This window comes from Sus scrofa, chromosome 18 (genome assembly GCF_000003025.6).
Source record: "Sus scrofa isolate TJ Tabasco breed Duroc chromosome 18, Sscrofa11.1, whole genome shotgun sequence".
Lineage (NCBI taxonomy): Eukaryota > Metazoa > Chordata > Mammalia > Artiodactyla > Suidae > Sus > Sus scrofa.
Window position 1 is genome coordinate 47,588,665 of NC_010460.4, and position 19,856 is coordinate 47,608,520.

At 37.8% G+C, this 19,856-nt stretch overlaps 1 protein-coding gene across 9 annotated transcripts in view; it reads right to left on the minus strand.

Annotated features, from left to right (window-relative positions):
• MPP6 (membrane palmitoylated protein 6) overlaps positions 883-19,856 on the minus strand; it is a 121,887-nt gene continuing 102,913 nt past the window's right edge. For all 9 annotated transcript variants that reach the window (XM_021079256.1, XM_021079251.1, XM_021079248.1 and 6 more), the window contains 6 exons: positions 18,579-18,678; positions 18,175-18,243; positions 16,161-16,322; positions 9,825-10,027; positions 8,101-8,229; positions 883-4,823 (listed from right to left, as the gene is read on the minus strand). In XM_021079256.1, the coding sequence (XP_020934915.1) occupies positions 4,647-4,823; positions 8,101-8,229; positions 9,825-10,027; positions 16,161-16,322; positions 18,175-18,243; positions 18,579-18,678 (840 nt within the window). In that variant the 3' untranslated portion in view covers positions 883-4,646. The remainder of the gene's footprint in view (positions 4,824-8,100; positions 8,230-9,824; positions 10,028-16,160; positions 16,323-18,174; positions 18,244-18,578; positions 18,679-19,856) is intronic.

Below are 19,856 nucleotides of genomic sequence, written 5' to 3' on the forward strand. Positions count from 1 at the left end.
GGTCACATGCTTAGGGAGTCAGAGTTAGGATCTCAACTAGTAGAAGTACACCAGCTCTATTTTTGTCAAAAGAGAGACCATTTTACTGCAGAAGTAGTGCAAACTGTGCTTTTAATTTCTTACCTTAGAAACGAGACATCATTCCTTTACTTTTATTAAGGACATTTTTTTTTCCCCCACACCCATGGCACATGGAAGTTCCTGGGCCAGGGACTGAATCCAAGCCACAGCTGCAGCCACACCAGATCCTTAACCCACTTTGCCACAGCAGGATCTCCCTTAAGGACTTATTTTTAATTCTGTGCACTAAATAATTCCAGAAACACACAAAGTAACGTGGTAAGTTATGGAAATTATTAAAAATGAAATTTGAGGCTAAGATGCGATTTGAAAATAACCTTACCTTAAAAAAAGTATAGAATTATCTTCCTCAGATGTACAATGTACATGTAAAAACTGACATGATAAATTAGTCAATTGTAATCTTAAAACCTTGTGAATAATATCAACTTGTACTATATACAATAATCCTATTATTTAAAATACTGAATTTCTCCCAAGAACTCCAAATCCATTACAGATGTTATTATATGAATTCTCACAGCAAATCCAATGGAGCAAGAGGGCAGGTACCATAATCCCTAAGCCTGAACCATATCACAAATTCATTCAAAGGTTTAAATAAGTATTACCCAAGAAATACTTATTTACACTCTGTGTCCTTTTCCCCCTAAGGATTCTGAGCTTAACTCCAAATATATTTTTTTCCTGAAAGAGGATTAGTATCTGCCTCAAGGTAAAACCAGAGTCTTTGAGAACAATGTGAAAAAAGTTTCATAATGTTCAAGAATTTGGGAATAATTAAATACATAAGAGCACTACTTATAAGTACATGGGTAAACATAATTTTATTATTCATGTGTCTTGGGAGAATTTACATATTGTACACAAAGCTGTTCATATATATTACATATGTAGTGACTCAAACATTTTTCTTTTTAAGGGCCACACTTGTGGCATAGGGAAGTTCCCAGGCTAGGACGTGAATCAGGGCTACAGCTGCCAGCCTATACCATAGCCACAGCAATGTGGGATCTGAGCCATATGTGCATCCTACCTCAGCTTTCAGCAATGCTGGATCCTTAACCCACTGACTGAGTGAGGCCAGGGATCGAACTCGCATTCTCACAGACGCTATGTTGGGTTCTGAACCCACTGAGCCACAATGGGAACTTCTCAAACATTTAAAAAATGACCTGTTATCTATATACACAAAACTTCAGTATTTCTTTTTCCTTATTTAGTACAAAGATTCATTACTACAAAATTATTGGCTATTGATTGTGATTTCTGGAAAATGGAATATTGTTTCATAAGTCATCAAAGTACAATGTTAGATAGATCACTATTTTGACCAATTTTCAAAACTTTTATGTTCAGTGTTTGCCAACTTAAAATAATTACGCCTAACTCCATGGCTATCCATCTTAAAAAATCAACCCCCATTACCGCATCATGACACTTACTGTTATTCATAAAAATAAGTACAAATTTCAATGAATCTTTAAGCAAAGATCACCTTTTATTATCATTGGGATATTATGGTCAAAGTTGTTAGTATCTGGCCATAGTCTATAACACTACACTAACATACTTTATTGCTAATTTGCATTATTTTCTAAATTTGTGTTACTATCCAATTTGCTCTTTTAAAGAAATCTTGTCCTTACAAGCTATTATAAATTTACTAGACTCTAGAATCTAGGCTTGAGGCTACTATTGCTGTACTGGGTTTATGATAAGATTTCTACTTGAGAAAGCTATGTTCAGCGATTGCATCATTAGAGTTGGCAAAAGTAAAGTCCTGATATATTGGATATCTGATACTATCCAAATATCAAACAGAAACTGAGACTGCATAATCATGGTGTGGCTGTAATACAAGTAAAATTTCTACTCGAGTGCATCACGTATATTCCACTAGTTACAGTTAAATGACTTATCCAGGGAGTCAACTCTATGGGTATTGGGTATTTGTACATTTAAAAATAAAATATTTATATATATATATATATATTTAGCTGTATACAAATAGTCATGCCCTGAATACTGAATGTGGATACTCACCTGTCCACAAGGAATCCTCAGGTGCATCATGTTTCCCAAAGGCATTTGCACGTGCGTGTGCATTTAACTACTACTAACTGTTCAACACCACTTTAAACATTTCCTCTTCAGTACAGCTAATTACCTTAGACTTCTCTCATAAGAGAAGGTTATGTTCCCTTGATCACAACTGTACCCTCACTGCCGTGGGAGAATTCCAGGGCCTCTGGGACTTGCTGCCCCAGCAAGGTGCTGCTGGTTCCCACAGACTCAGATGGGACTTGGGTTTAGTTTAGTGGCTCTTTATTGAAATAAATGAACTTTTTCTAAATCTAACCTCTTTAGCTCTGGTGTCTAGATCGAAACGAAATAAGCTGTATTGTTCCATTTTACATTAGGAGGAATCTACTGTGTATTAACTAAGTAGTCAGTCATGAATGCCATTTATAATAGAAATAATTCCTTTAGAGTGTAGACTATTTTCTAAATAATGGGCATTTTTATACACATTTTATGATAAGGCTTAAAAATATATATGATGTAAAACTCATCTCTATTGTGTCAAGATGGGTGAAATATTTTGTGGATAAGCTTTTTGAGCTGCTACAATGATTCCAAAGAGGCTCCACCCAGCAGCATGAAGGCACACTGCAGAAGACGGCACATTTCCTGAGAACGTGGAAATAAAATTTCTCTAAAATTTACAGTGTGTTGAGACACTTAGTCATGGGACATCATTTTTGACACCATACTTAGATTCATGTTGCTTTGAGAAGCCGAGAATTTGATCTAACTGTATGTGGTTTAAAAAGTTACCAAAGTGATCAAAAGAGTATGCTCTAGTTTGCCCCTAACTTCCTAACCTAGGACAAAGAACATTAATTTGTGTTCTGGATATAAAATGCTGGAACTCCAATTTCAACCCATGGATTTCCAATCTTAACCATACAGCAAATTGGGTGTTTGGTTTTATTGTGAAAAAGAACAGTGTGTGCATGATGCTTATTGCCATGTATTTTCTCTTCCCGCCACGTGCTCCCTGCTGCCTTTCCATGCGGCAGCTTTGATGAGGGGAAATCAAATTTGGTAGCCAGGTAGTGTACGGTGCTCACTAACAGACAAAGATGACCACTGAGACTTAAGCACCGAACCCTTTACGTGTGAATACTGTTTATGCGAAAAGCTAAGAGCAGTATAAACTATGGCTAACTTAGTTTAATGATGGGCTGCATCTCTGAATAGGTTTTAAAAGAATTTATACCATCTAAGAATCCTAAAGTGAATTAACTGAAGTGAATCTTGGAACTCTGTACACGTTAACACATCTAAAGAAGGAGAACTGTTTCCTCGTCATCAAATAAAAATGTGCTTTTCCTAAAAGAACTATAAAAATTGCATAAAACATCAATGTATATTATATAATATACACACTGTACATATTATACAATGTATATATTACATTGAGATAAAACAGCTGACAATTATTTCCAAATTTCATAAAATTTTCAATGGATTTGGTTCTCAACACAGCAAACTAAACAAAACCCTAATGATCACATCACACGTCAAAAAGCCCACCGACTGTACACAAAAACCCCAGTAACAAACTTAAGAGACATTTTTCAGCATCACAGAAATTTTCAGAGGCATGAAACATTTGCTGACCGTATCCTAATAAAAAACTGTATAAAGCAATAGGTTCATTTTGTTAGCGAAACATTTACATGGACAAATAAATCAACTTTCAGTGTTGTTTTGCTGTAAGGTTTTGCAGGGTAAGGCACTCTCTCAGCCTGCACAGCCTTGCTTTTACTGTGTACATATTAACGAGGCGTCAGCCTGTCACTGCAACACACGAGAGTGCAAGGTATTGCTCTTCAGTTTTTTTCACGCGAGAGAGAAGGGCAAAAAACGAATATAGGTGTGGACATTAGAACGGAGAGCCATACATCTCTGAAGTGATGAAACTGTGTAGCACTGAGCAGACTTCAGATGTCAGATCGGTAGAGTAGAAGATGAGCTGTGACGCTGACATTAAAATTCTGCTTCTGCAAGAAATTATACTTACTAGGAAAGAAGGCCAATAAACTACTATTTTCTCCTAATAAGAGTAGCTGACCTTTCACTAAATACTGAACTAAATGACAGCCTTACAAAACTATTTCAAGTATTCATTATCACAGTGAAAATATGAGACTAATGTTAGAGTGAATGATTTGAAAAATTCCTTTGATGAAAAAGGCAAGGGTACTAAATCAAAACAGATACAAAATGCTTCAACGCATTTCTTTATGTGATATGAATAGAAAGATTATCCATAAAAAGTTAGAAAAATTAAGATAAATTATATACTAGTACACCTTCCCAACCTCATCTTATATAAAAATTCAGAATAGTGTACTGGTATTTCAATCTACACAATAAAAATGCCTGGACTTGGCAAGTGTCTTCTATCTGTGCATGTACTTTCTCAGGAGAAGGTTTACTTGTTGCAGTCACTTTTTAGAAGTTTTATTTTAGTTGTGAACCTTATTGAATCATCAGTAAACCCAGCTGATTGGGACCCACTGCGGCTCCATTCTCAGCTTCTCTATGGCAGTTTGGAGTTTCTCAAAGGCTTTGTCTAGATTGTCATTTACGATGATCAGATCAAAGTAATGGTTGTACGCTCTCTGAATCCGTGCACTTTCATCCACTGTCTTCTTCAAGTCAGAGTCCTGTCAAAGAGTTTTAAAAGGAAAAGTTTATGTAACGTACATTTACTTGCCCCAAACCAACTCAAAGTGAATAAATAAATTAGGTTGGATATTTGTTGTGATTCTGATATTAATCCTCAAAACCTACCTATATAGATCGTTGAAAAAAAGACATTACCATCTGTTCATATTCTAGTTTTCCAGCTCACTCATGTTTGCATTTGTAAGTGTTCTGAGTGTCTTCTGCCTCACTGATATTAAGATCCCTAATTAAAAGACTGCCGGAGCTCCTGTTGTGGCTCAGCAGTTTGAAGGCCTGTCTCTGTGAGGACTGTGGGTTTGATCCCTGGCCTCGCTCGGCAGTTAAGGAGCCAGTGTCGCCACAAGCTGCAGGGTAAGTTGCGGATGTGGCTCAGACTGGCTGTGGCGTAGGCTGTAGCTGTAGCTCCTGAAAAATTCAACCCCTGGCCTGGGAACTTTCATATGCCACAAGTGGGGCCATAAAAAGAATAGGTGAAAAAATTAGACTGATGACAATAAGGGTTAAATCCTACGTAGTAATAAGGTAATAAAAGAATTACTGGGAGTTCCTGTTGGGCTCAGTAGTAGTGAACCCAACTAGTATCCATGAGGATGTGGGTTCGATCCCTGGCCTTGCTCAGTGGGTTCAGGATCTGGCATTGCCATGAGCTGTGGTGCAGGCCACAGACGCGGCTTGGATCCTGTGATGTTATTTATGACTGTATTGTAGGCCGGTGGCTACAGCTCTGATTTGACCCCTAGCCTGGATACTTCCATATGCCACAGATGCAGCCCTAAAAAGACAAAAAAAAAAAAAAGTTGGGACATTGAGAAAATTGGCCCTGATGTGTAAAGTTCTCCAGTAGTTTTTCACCTAATAATTTCAGCAACTTTTATTACTAATGGCCTGGATTCATTATTGTCTTAGTAACTGTGATGTGGTAATACTCTAAGTTTGTCATTATTCTCCATTTATAAACTAGAATTCCACAATTCCTTTTTTTCTTTTTAGGGCCACATCTGCAGCATATGGAAGCTCCCAGGCTAGGGGGTCGCATAGGAACCACAGCTGCCAGCTTACACCACAGCCACAGCAATGCCAAATCCAAGCAGCATCCATGACACACACTGCAGCTCAGGGCAAGGCCAGAGTCTTATCCCACTGAGCAAGGCCAGGGATCGAACCCATGCCCTTATAGATACTAGCTGGATTCGTTTCCACTGTGCCACAACAGGAACTCCCACAACTTTTTTTTTAATGTGAGCAAAAACGCACGTGCATCCTCCCTCCCCCATTTCTTACGTTGAAGTTAGCTTATCATACACACAGTCTGCCGGCCTTTTTCACTTGCCAGCGTAATTTGGAGATTACCCTGTAACTATATAGACTTTTCTCCATCTATATGGTGTACCGCATTACTGTTAAAGGATTGTTGTTGTCATACCTTTCTTTTTAAGAAGACAGATTGCTAATGACTACACTAGATAAGAATTGTTTTCCAAGTGCACCGTGGCCTATTATACACCTATAATAAAAGATATTTTAGTTGTTTCGAATTGCTTTAGAGATCTCCGTGAAAATATTAACTCCAAAGAGCAGTATCCCTCAGGCTTAGCTGGGAACACATTTCTCTCTCTACACTTTCCTGTAGGTGTTTCCACCAAACCCATTAACACACATCCCGTCGTTACGCGGATGATTCCTAACCCAGAGGTTGGTAACCCAGATCTCAGAGCTCCGACGTGCACAAGCTGTCACCTCCTCAGCGCTGTACCCCCACCTGGACGTCTCGCGGACATCTCAAACTTAACACGTGCCAAGTAGGACATCTTCTTCCCGCACCCCCAAAATCGTGTTTTCCTCCTATCCCCACCCCCCAACTCTGCATCTTCTACAGTCACTTATTTCTTCACGCTACACACCCAGGAACTATTTTTGATTCATTCACAGTCCTCACTTTTCACATCCAGCTCGTTCGGCTAGCTAATCCTGAGGTTTCATCACGAAAACATACGTCCAGTCTGGGGCCATTTCCATCTCCTCTGCCACCGTCATAATCCAGAGATGTCTTTACACTGCATCTGGGTCCTCCAAGACTCAGGCTGGGCTCATCTCCACTGATTACCCACCCACCCCAACCATTTCTGTGTCTTAAACACATCAGGATCATCTTCCTCCTGCACTTTACACTGCTGTTTCCTCTGCCTGGAATATCTTTCCCCACTGTAGTTCTCAGCTTAAATGTCACATACAGAGTCTTTGTAAGCACCCTGTCTAAGGCAGATCTCTTAAAATCCTTCGTTCCTGGTTTGCTGCTTTGATAGGACTCATAATGGGTCAGTTTTATTTATCTGCTCTTTACTTGTCTCCCCCACTAGAGGGCAGGAGCCCATTCTGTCCTACTCACTGCTACATTCCCAGATTATGAAAGACAGTAGACACTTTAATAGGAACTCAATAAATACTTGAAGCTCACATAGAAGTACGATGAAATTTCAAAACACTTGCAATTTAGTGAAAATCTTTACTTGCTCACGCAAAGCTCACTACTTATTCTCCCACATTCTTCCAAAGTGACCAGAAATATTTTTGAAATATAAACAACACTAGCTAAAAAATTGTGTGTGTATATTGTTGGAGATGGGGGAGCATGTAAAGTCAGTCTTCAAAATATATTTCTAGGATTCTCTTTCTTAGAGAAAAGCAGCAAATGTGGCTTTGAGCTTGACAGTCACTCCAAACTGAGTTCTGATTCACAGAATCTGTAAGATAAAATTATTTTGAAAAGCATGATGCAGTTGGGCTAGGAGTAACCTGCAGTGGGTTAAAGGATCCGACACTGCCACAGCTGTGGTGTAGGTCATAGCTGTGGCTCGGATTCAGTTCCTGGCCTGAGAACTTCCACATGCCATGGGTGCAGCCGTAAAAAAAATAAAAGAATGATGTCGTTGGGCTAGAGACCAGTAACCTGCTTATGGTCTTGGGCTCAGTTCCCACATTAGTAAAATGGGGGAGTTAGATTCATATGCACATTTTAATACTGGACCATTTCATTTATATAGGAGGGGCAAACTTCTGTTTTAAAATACAGCAAACGATGATTTCTAAGTAAAAGCAATACTGTTCCATATCCTAACTACATCTAGGGAACAGATTTTTATTCTATAATATATGTTTATTTCATAAATACAATTAGACAGAAGTAAGCATGGCCGAAAGAAAAAGGAACAGTTTTAGGAGGAAAAAAACATCATCAGCTTGGAAAGAAATGCTCACTGTCAAAAGCTTGGTAGTGATGCCAGCATCCACCACGGCCTTGTGCATGGCACGTAACGTCTCCAGTTCCGGGGCAGCAATGAACACAACGTAGGGCATGAACTCGGACGTCCTGAGCACCTTCAGAGCCTGCGCAGAAGGACAGTTACAAACCGACTCACAGAGGATTAGAATCGGAGTTACGTCACCCTTTAGTTTACACTTAATAATCAGAGTCTATCTGCCCTCTTCCTAAAGTTAAGGACATAACTTAACACGCCTCCCGCCTCTTCTATCCTTTTGATTCCATGCAGTACTTTCCTAAAACGCGATCCAGTGACTGTGTTCTGAGCTCAGTCTCCCTCCTCTTTGGTACCTTTGAACAAAAGAAAGTACTAAACCAATGATCCCTGAATCATCATGAATGATGTAAAGGCTTGCTGCGTTAATTGTGGAATTCTGCTAATAATAAAAGCTGAAATAATTTCAGTGTCTATTAATGTAATTGTAGCTATATAAATATTTATCTGTACCATGAAATACCAGGCAGCAATTACAAAAAACAACAACAAAAAAAGCTCTAAAGTACATGACATGAAAAGATCTTTAAGAAATAATGTTTAGTGACAAAAGCTAAGACTCTGTATAGAATTTTTCCATTTATGTAAAAAGAAACAAAAATTAAAAACCCATTACATTATATACACACACACATATATATATATGCACACACACATATCCATACATACATATATATACACACACAAATATACATATTTGTATTTAAGGTATATTTAAATGACACACAGATAACACCAAACTATTAATACCATTTTTCTCTGAGGAGGGAAGAGAGACTGGGTTGGTACCGACTGGTGGGGAGGGATGGTGAGAGAGACATGGAATGAGAATACATGTTTTGTGTATGTGTTTGTGTTTGTTGGGAGGGAAAGGGTTATGACTTTTTTACTCCTTATGTTGCAGCCTTGTTTAAATTTTATTTTTAAAAATTTTTTTTTTAGGGCCGCACCCATGGCACACAAAGGTTCCCAGGCTAGGGGTCTAATAGGAGCTGTAGCCGCTGGCCTACACCACAGCTCACGGCAACGCCAGATCCTTGACCCAATGAGTGAGGCCAGGGATCAAACCTGCAACCTCATGGTTCCTAGTCGGATTCATTTCATCTGCGCCACGATGGGAACTCCTAAATTTTAAATTTAACATTTCCTAACACACACATTTGTATATTACTTAAGCAAGTAAATAAACAGTGAACTTCTATCAAGTTTCTATTGCTATCCAAGCCTCTGTTGGTTAATCAAAGATTTATTTACTAATTGTAGATACATAATAAGCTCTCTATCACCACAGGTAATAAAAGGGAAGAGCTACCCTGATAATCTGAAAACAAAACAAAAACTCCACAGAAAATGAAAAATAGCTCTGGGGAGTGCCTGTCACGGCTCAACGGAAATGAACCTGACCTAGTCCATAGATCCATAAAGATGCAGGTTCCATCCCTGGCCTTGCTCAGAGGATTAAGGATCCGGCGTTGCTGTGAGCTGTGGTGTAGGTCACAGATGTGGCTTGGATCTGGTACTGCTGTGGCTGTGGCGTAGGCCGGCAGCTATAGCTATGATTCGACCCCTAGAGCCTGGGAACCTCCATATGCCACGGGTGCAGCCCTAAAAAGAAAGAAAAAAAAAAAAAAAAAAAAAAAAAGCTTTGGAATCCATGCAGCTTACTTGTGGGTTGACATCTAAAATGCAAGTTCGTCCAGTTTGGACAACTTCAAGAATAGAGTCGATCTTGGTTCCATAGAGATTTCCTTCATATTCTCCATGTTCCAGATATTTTCCAGCTTTAATATCTGCTTCCATCTCAGACCGTGACACAAATTTATATGCTTGGCCATCTTTTTCATCTTCCCTTGGTTTCCGTGAAGTAACTAAATAAGATAACATTGAGAATTTGTACAAAGAGAATGCAAGGTATTAAAAAATAAAATAAAATGCACGGGGTAGCTTAAGACTTTTCCATCTAATGCAGGGATTGGTAAACTATGGCCAAACCTGGCCTGCTTCCTATTTTTGTAAATAAAGTTTTATTAGATCACAGCCAAGTGCATTCATTTTACCCCTACAGTTTCATTCATTTTACAATGGCAGCATAGTTTTGTCATAGACTAGATACCTGCAAAGCCTAAAATATTTACTATGTGGGAGCTCCTGTTGTGGCTCTGCAGTAAGGAACCCATCTAGTGTCCATGAGGACGTGGGTTCAATATCTGGCTTTGCTCAGTGGGTTAAGGGCCCTGTGTTGCATGAGCTGTGGTGCAGGTCACAGAGGCGGCTCAAATCCTGAGCTTCTATGGCTGTGGTGTAGGCCTGCAGCTCTGATTCAACCCCTAGCCTGGGAACTTACATGTGCCGTGGGTGTGGCACTAACAAGACAATAAATACATACATAAATAAATAAATTTTACTATGTAGCCCTTGAATAAAAAAGCTTGCTGGAATCTTTTAAGAGGTAGCCCCCAATATACAAGTTATATCCAAAAAACATGCTTTATAAAGTCCTTTTGAAACTCAAAATGTATTTACCTAGAGTCAGGGTCTAAATTTAATTAGTTACAGTGAGAGCTAGTAGGTGTGAGATACGCTGCAAGCATCTGTGCCAGCACTCCCCTTCTGCTTAAGGAGTATCAAGATCACATCCTTTCTTTACACTTGAACATCTCCTAAGGGAGTGTGTCCACCCGTGAGCAAAGTTCTCCTCTTCTTAGGTGGTATTTTCCATTTTCTCAGGGGTAGTTTCACCCAGAAATTATTTACCCTTCATCTTGCCCCAGCACCAAACCTTTCTTCTAGTTTCCTTCTAACTGATATTCCCAAATGTTGTTTTGTTTTGTACCTCAGTGGTAGATCTGCCACCTGGATGTGTTACTATGGTCAATTAACTTTCTCTACTCTGACTTAAAGTATTCTTTGTGAGAGAACAACAGAGAGCAGGTCAAATCAAAATTCAGAAGATCCTTGTGTCTGATATTTTAGAGCTCTAAATTCTTTCAGAGACATAAAACTCCTTTGAAAGTTACCACCTTTCAAACTGCTGCAACAGGGCAGATTTTAGGTACTCTCTGCCAACTGGCTAGCACTCCCTAGGAAGAAGAGAATTAGTGTTTGTGTGTATGTGTGTGTGACTTTCAAGTTTAGCCTTAGTCTGAGTTCGGCCGGATCACATATAAAAACAGTATTCTACTTCTATTAATCAAGTACTTATACAAGCAGAATATCTGATGTAATCATTAGACACATACAATTAAAGTCAGAAAATCAGATGAAAAGCTGACGGTATTTTGACTTTGCAATAAGCACATCAAGGAAACTTTTATAAGAAATTTCAAGTTCAAGCTCAATAATAAAGGTCTAATTCATAAGTGAGATCATTATGTAAAGAAGACTTTCTTTTTCCCTTGCTGTTTTCTGGCTCATCACAGGAGAGATTTGTAAAGTCACTTAAACAGCTTCAAGACGTTATAACGGCTTTTCATATTAAAAATGTGTGATCTCTAGGGTTTCTGGAATTATCCACCAAAGGTAGAATGGTAAAACTTGGAAGGCAATTTTAAACTCCCCATACATAATTATGTGAACATAATTTTAGAGGAGTATGGTTTTTGGGGACACACTAAAGTGATATTATACATAGGAGTGGGATGCGTGAAATAAATACGTATAGGCACAAACACCATCCCCACAGCTACCTCCAACATATGGGGAATCTTGAATTCCTGGTGAAAAGTTTTTAGTTTACAAGTGAATTTTAACTACAATACCATTCTCTAGTGAATATTCAAAAAAAAAAAAAAAAAAAAAAAAAAAGAAAGGAAATCTATATTCTATATATTGCTACACAGTTCAGCCTCTTTCCATTTCTAGAACATAGAAATTAGATCAGGGTGGCTTGACTACTATTGGTTCCTTAGGGGTTTTTTTGCTAAGCAGCTAAGTAACATGTTCGCTTAGAATTTCAGCTTTGTGATTGACAGGCAAAATTCTAACCTTTCGCAGCTCTTCAAACAATAAGGAAACAATAAAATAACATTTGTTAACTAACCCAAGGTATATTAAAGAGAAAACATGATTCACAAAATAGCTTATTAATCTGGATTAATATTTTTTCTAATTTATTTTAGGATCATTTGATAATAATGTAAAGAAAATTAAATCAATTCAATGCAACACCAGCATTTACCTCCCTATGACATTTCCCCATCCACACCACCTGATGTGTGTGGCACAACATCACATACCAAAAATTAAGGTAACTTGTCACACTTTATCAGTGTTTTTCTTTTTTGTGTTGAGTGTGAGGCTTATAAATATGTATCTCCTTTGGTCTAATAATTTTACAGCTGAGATTTATGTATGCACATTTCAGCACCTCTTTACTGTCACAAAGAAGTCACTCAAACCATATAAATGGGCAATAACAGTAAGAGTTAAATAAAGCATAGTGTACTTATGTGCTAGAATATTAAGTTATTAAGATTAATTTTTTTTAGTTATCATAAAATACATAACATAAAATTTATCATTTTAACTATTATTAAGTGCATGATTCAGTGGCATTAAATACGTTCACACTGTTGTGCAACCATCATCACAGAAAATAATCCTAAAATGAAACATACAATTTCCTGTGATAAAACACTGATGAGACAGAACATAATTCAAAGCAAACTTTTTATTTTTTTTTTAGAGCGTATGGAAGTTCCCAGGCTAGGGACAGAATCGGAACCACAGCTGCCAGCCTACAGCACAGTCACCGCAACATAGGATCTGAGCTGCATCTCCACCTACATCACAGCTCACGGCAACCCTGGATCCTTAACCCTCTGAGCAAGGCCAGGGATCCAACCTGCAACCTCATGGCTACTAGTCAGGTTCATTTCCACTAAGCCACAATGGGAACTCCAATTAAAGGCAATCTTTTAAAGAATAGAATGAAAAGATAAAGGGATAGAAATAATACGATTTTTAAAAAAGTAAGAGCCTGAGAAAATGAATCCAGGATATTCAATATCCACCTAATGGAAATTCTAGACAAAGTGAATAAAGAAAAGAGGTGGAAATTATACAAAAACAATAATTCCTCAGAAGTGAAAGAGCCCACTGATCATGAGCACAATGAATAAAAGCAGATGAACACAAAGGAACATCACTATTAAATTATAAAATATTGAAAAACAAAATAAAAGACTCTGAAGGAAATCAGGTCATGTATGAAAGAACAAGAATTAAAATGGCAATGAATTTCTTAACAAAACAATTCGAGAGTTAACAGCTTTTGAGTTTTACAAAATCTAGACTTCTATTCTCAGCTAAATAACCAGATAGAAGGCAGAAAATCACAATTTCAAATACAAAGATGCAGAAATTACATCCCATATGCCCTTTCTTGTGAAGTTACAAGGGAAGTACCCCAGCAAAACCAGGCAATAAACCAAGAAAGAAACAGAATGGGACCCAGGAACAACAGCTTCAAAACCCAGGAGAGCAACCAAGGGGAGACTCCCTCTTCACAGCGGGGCAGCCAGAGTGGAGAGCCTGTAGTCCCCACTGCAGCAGCAAGACTGAGGGTTCTGGAACAGGGGTCTTCAAGAAAAAAACATCCCTTACTAAATAAGTGAGTCTTTGGTTTAATACAAAACTATACACACCAACGCTTAAAGTCAAGGTAAAGAGAGGAAGGAGGAAAAAAAACCAAAACTCTAGAAAGGTCTGGATTGGGGGAGAGGGAGAGGCTGTTCAAGAACGTAAAATTGGGAGTTCCCATCGCGGCACAGTGGTTAACAAATCTGACTAGGAACCATGAGGTTTCGGGTTTGATCCCTGGCCTTGCTCAGTGGGTTAAGGATCTGGCGTTGCTGTGAGCTGTGGTGTAGGTTGCACATGCAGCTTGGATCCCACGTTGCTGTGGCTGTGGTGTAGACCCCTAGCCTGGGAACCTCCATATGCTGTGGGTGTGGCCCCACAAGGACAAAAGACGGGGAAAAAAAAAAAGCAAACAGATTAAAAAGTGACTGCTTCTGGTAAGTAGGACAGAGGTGGGGCAGAGGAAAATGGGGTTATTTTTCATTGTATATTTTTAAGAACTCTTTGATTAAAATATGCTATATGTATTAATGTGATAAAAATGAAAAACAAAATACTTTAAAATGCTTTGATCACAGTGAGATTTTTATGGTGTTAACTATCTAACTAGGATTTGTCTGAACTTAATGATTTACAGTGTCTACATGGAACTCAAAGCCTTGTCCGGAAGGGATTCAAACAGCACACGGGGACAATGACAAGGTTACTTCCCCAACACGCCCCTAAGAATTTTAGCAATAAGATTACTCAGAAAGAACTACATCTCAAAGCATACTGGACGAAAGCAAACTCTAAAATTCATCCAAAAGAGACAGAGTGATGTTGGGCTAGGACTTGACACAGAACAGCGTAAGGGCCCTTCAGAATACCTAAAGAGGGGGTTCCCGTCATGGCACAGCAGGAACGAATCCGACTAGGAACCATGAAGTTGTGGGCTCAATCCCTGGCCTTGCTCAGTGGGTTAAGGATCCAGTGTTGCTGTAGGTCACAGATCCAGAGTTGTAGTGTAGGTCACAGATGCGGGTCGGATCCCCCATTGCTGTGTCTGTGGCTGTGGCTGGCAGCTGTAGCTCCGATTTGACCCCTAGCCTGGGAATCTCTATGTGCCACAGGTGCAGCCCTAAAAAATACTAAAAATCTAAAGAAATTCTGTGTTAATCAAAAGGAGACTTGGTCAGCAATGGAAGCACAGAAAGGGAAGGCGGGTTACAAAGCCAACACTGGCTTGTCTGCTGCATTATTCAGGGGAGAGAGCACGTAAGTTCCCACGAGTAAAGGCTCACATATCTGCAAAGTCAAGACAAATATATATTAACCCTTAACAACAGGGCAGTGACATCATTTAACTGCTTGCTCTATTGTCATTCTCATCAAGCCTGCTTCTGACATCATTATTTAACCTTCCATGTAAACATGCACGTAGAGAAAGAATGCCAAGATCATAAAATGAGTGTTTGGTTCACTCATAACACTCATCAGTATTATTTTATTTTAAATATAAATACAATTTATATATAAATAAACTTGTGACCTTAATGCTGCCTGCTCTGGAAGAGGAATCCCTCTTGATGTGCTACCAAAAATCAGGTTTATTGCAGGACTGAGCGCTAGAGGCCAGATCACACAAATTCACAAAGGGGTTGTGACACTGGGAGTGTGAGAGGACTGAGCAGGTTTCCCCTCTTCCTGATGCTACAATGGGTGAAAAATATAACTTTTCAGGTATTCATCAGTTGTACAAGAAAATACAAACTTAATGCTGATTTTGCTGCAATTTTTAATACCTGCATTAAAAGAACACATCTGGATTGAAGAGTTTGGAGAAGTGACTGCCACCAGGCAGCAAGCCGACGGGAGCTACAGGGCTATTTTTCTTTTTTTAAAAAAAATGTTACTGTAGTTGATTTACAAGGTTGTGTTAATTTCTGCTGTACAGCAAAGTGATTCAGTTATACATACATACATATACATTCTTTTCCCATGTTCTTTTTCATTACGGTTTATCACAGAATATTGAATTTAGCTCCCCATGCTATACAGTAGGACCTTACTGTTTATCTATCCTATATATAACAGTTTGCATATCTGCTAATCCCAAAGTCAACCCCCACCCCACCAAACACAAGTCTGTTCTCTGTATCTCTGAGTCTGTTTCTATTTCATAAATCGATTTGCCTGTGTTCTCTTCTAGGAGTTTTATGCTGTCATGTCTTATGTTTAAGCCATTCTGAGATTATTTTTGTACACGATGTAAAGGTGTGAGGGGTGCTATTTTAAGACAGCTGTAAAGCTGCTGAGTTTTTCAGTATCATCTGCTTGTTTGTTTTCATTGGCATAATCACAAATTACTTGGAAATAAAGTAATAATAGTCTGCCCCCCCTCCTTCCAATAAAATAGCAAAGGAAACAAAGAAAACTTACATGGCACTGTGGTTCCAAATCTAGTCGGATTCAGCACGATGAACCGGTTTTTCAAGCTTCTTCGTCCCACGCCTTGAGCTCCTATCAATACTAATGTCTTTCTCTGGAAAGGAGGCATTTTGGCTACCTCCTCATATATCTGAATTTCATGACGATCAAATTCTAAATGTAAATAAATGGGAAAATATCATATTCAGTTATCTTTTATATGGATGAAAACTCTGTTATCCTGTTCAGTAATGGCTTAGTTGTTTTTATGGTTAAGTTTCACTTGAATTCTACTGACTTATACAGATTTTTATAAATAAATTTGGCAAAGTACAATACTTATTTTATATCCTGGTTTAAACATCTGCTTCCATCCATTTGCCCTTAAAAATGTGTCTAACAAAACTAGATAAATGCCCTTGCTTTGTCCTTATTAGATATTCTATCCGTTAATATCTCTTATCAACTGATCAGTAGAAATATAAATAATCAAACTGCAAACTAGTTTCTGTAATCTAACCTACCAAAAAGTATGTATCAAACATAGAGAATAGCAGTAAACCTAGAGTGACTGTTTCAACTAGTTTCACAGAATGAGTACCCTCTCCTGATGATATAAATGAATAAACACTGTATGGTGACTCTAAACATCAGTTTGAATAGTAAAATACATATAGATAAGAGTTCCCGTCGTGGCTCAGCGGTTAATGAACCCGACTAGTATTCGTGAGGACATGGGTTCGATCCTTGGCATTGCTCAGTGGGTTAAGGATCCAGCATTGCTGTGAGCTGTCACGTAGGTCACAGACACGGCTCAGATCCTGCACTGCTGTGGCTGTAGTGTAGGCTAGCGGCTTCAGCTCTGATTCCACCCCTAGCCTGGGAACCTCCATATGCCACAGGTGTGGCCCTAAAAAGATAAATAAATAAATGAATAAATGAATAAATAAATAAATAAAAATACATATAGATAACATAGATTGACATTTAAATATTAAGCGTCTAAATTCATGTATAAAATATGTTAGATTCTTAACTATTTTCAATAGAAATACATTCCAAAAATTATGATCAATGGGAAAATTACAAATTTTCCATTTTGTAAGAAAGCTTTAAGGACATATATTTAATGAATAATAAAGTCAAAGTAGATTTGAAATATTATATTACCTATTATTATGGCTATAACTCTCAATCTGTAGTAATAACACTTCTTTAGGTGATTATCTTAAGAGCAACACCTTCTTTGCACAATTGCTCCACAGTAGATTAAACCAATATAAAGGGAGAGTCTATTTTCCCCTTATTATTATATTACTATATATTACATATATTACTATATTACTATAGTATTTCCTTTATAGTGTGCTATTTAGTTTGTTACAGTTATAGAGGTAGCTCTGAAGTCAAGAAAGTGCTTTAAAAAATGATCAATTCTTTTGAGTAAGCCTCCAGAGCCTTCTGATTCAAAGAGCTCATTTTACTCCTATCAGTCTCTATAACTGAAAGGGACAACTGTGGTAAGTATCATATTTATCTTTAAAAGATTTAAGAAAGAATCCAACTAGATCAGACTAAGATTAGTGTGCCCAGTCCTATTTTTCTAAAAGTGTCACGGACAACACTATGGCAGTGTATGGTTGCCCTTAATCGTAACTCTTGTAATATCTTTACAAAGGCATTTTGCTCTTTAGAAATGACATGTAAGTTACCATCAAAGTTCTTTGAGCAAACAGTTTAAATACTAACATTTCTCTTTCATAAATCCAAGCATAAATCCTAACATTCATTTTATTGTAACTTACACTCATAAAATAAAGCACACTAGTGATAGTACAAGTTTATCCACCATGATTTAAATAATGTCTTTATATTATACTGTACTGGCAAGTGTTCACATGCTGGTCCGTTGCAATGAGGGTACTAATCTGAATTAATTCATTCAAAATTATACACTTAGAGTGTATGCCACATAGATTGATGATACAAATCTATTTCACTTGGATTTCTCAAATTCAAAACATACCTGCATTTCTGGTTGTGAGATACATCATCTTTTTCTTTTTTTTGCTACTTATGGTTCCACAAAAAGGTCCTGAAGGATGAAAAGACAGATGTAACTTAAATAGTAGTCAGAGTATCTACAGTGCCCTGTGGTGTCCTCTAGGGATGGGAGAATTATCTTCCCAGTGTTGTATCCTATGAAGCAGAAGGGGGCGGGAGAGAGCTGTTGGTACTCATTTCTGATACAGCACCAGCAGGTGGCAGAAGGGATCGAAAGGTTTACTTTGGAGAGAGATACAATAAAGCAGATGGGAGGGATTCATTCTAGGTATATCTTAAATAAACTCATTTGCGAATTCAGATGACAGAGGCAAAGAAAGGTGGCCACAAAGGACTACTTGTTACTTATTGTGTCGAGCTCATCACCTGAATTGTCCCAGTCTCTTCTAACAAATGCCTTTCTCTTCTCTTCCAGGAACTGGCTTGGAATGAGACCAGCGCTTCCTCCCTCTTTTACATGGCTAGCCTAGAATCAAATTAATGAATTGTATATCTCAGTGACCAGAATTTGAGACCACATTCTAATAAGTAGGACAAGCAGTAGTCAGTTAAAAAAAAAAAAAATTCACATTTGCTCTTAAGAAACTGCCTTGACATTTCAATCCATGGCATTGTCAGTTAGGATATTTAAACACCTTAGTACTGAGGAATCAATGACACCTACTGAGTATGCCACTGTACTGGTAGTGAAATTTGGGAAACAAAATACAAAGGTATATAGGCTCTTTAAATTAGTAAAACTTATTCGTAATACTCAACTACTCAGAGAATGGAAAGTTAACAAATGCTGTTCTGTGTGTTAGATTTACTATTAGTTAGGATTTACTATTCACATTAATCCTACCAAGCGGGTGTTTCTTGAGGTCATATTTGAGGAAAAAAAAGACAGTACTGGGAAAATAAGAGTGGAGAGTTAAATTCATACTACCAGGAATCTGAATATCCTGAAGGGGAGTAAGTTTAAAATACCTAGTGGCAACAAACTAACTTTTAAAATGAAACCTAGAGAAGTGCTATTTCAAAATAGTAGCTGCAGAACTGGCCACTAATGGCTTATTTACAAAGTTACTATCTTAGCCTCTTCCTGCATTCTGTCCTCTATTACTCTATTGTATTTTGTGACTTTATCCTTAGGACTAGCACAGAAAAATCTAGTATCATTTTTAGCAATTAAAACTGTGAAAAATACTATGAAGAGTAATAACAAAACTCAGGAAGAGACTGATAGATAATAGTGATGGGATTAGGAAACTAATAAGAGATGGTGTTCACAGAAAAAGGAAGAAAGAGAAAAATGGGAAAGTTCAAAAAAGGAAACAGCCACATAAAGTAGACTTTTTTTTTTTAAGATGAGAATTCCAAAAAAATGAGTGGAAATCTCTTGCAATCACAGATTCTGTTTACTCATTTCTTTGTTTTCTCACCACACAGTGCACGTCCTGATTTAAATTTAATAATTTATTAGTAAAATTCTTCTTATTGTTGTAATTTATTCCCCCTTAGTCAATGTAACTTAGGAGAGCTGAAGTTTGGAGCTAGGTTCCAGTCCTTTTCTCTCACATCTTGTTCTGCAATGAGACTCTCTTCTGCTTTGACAGTTTAAAGAATTTTAGACTTTGTTTTGCCAGTTCTGTATAGTGTGGT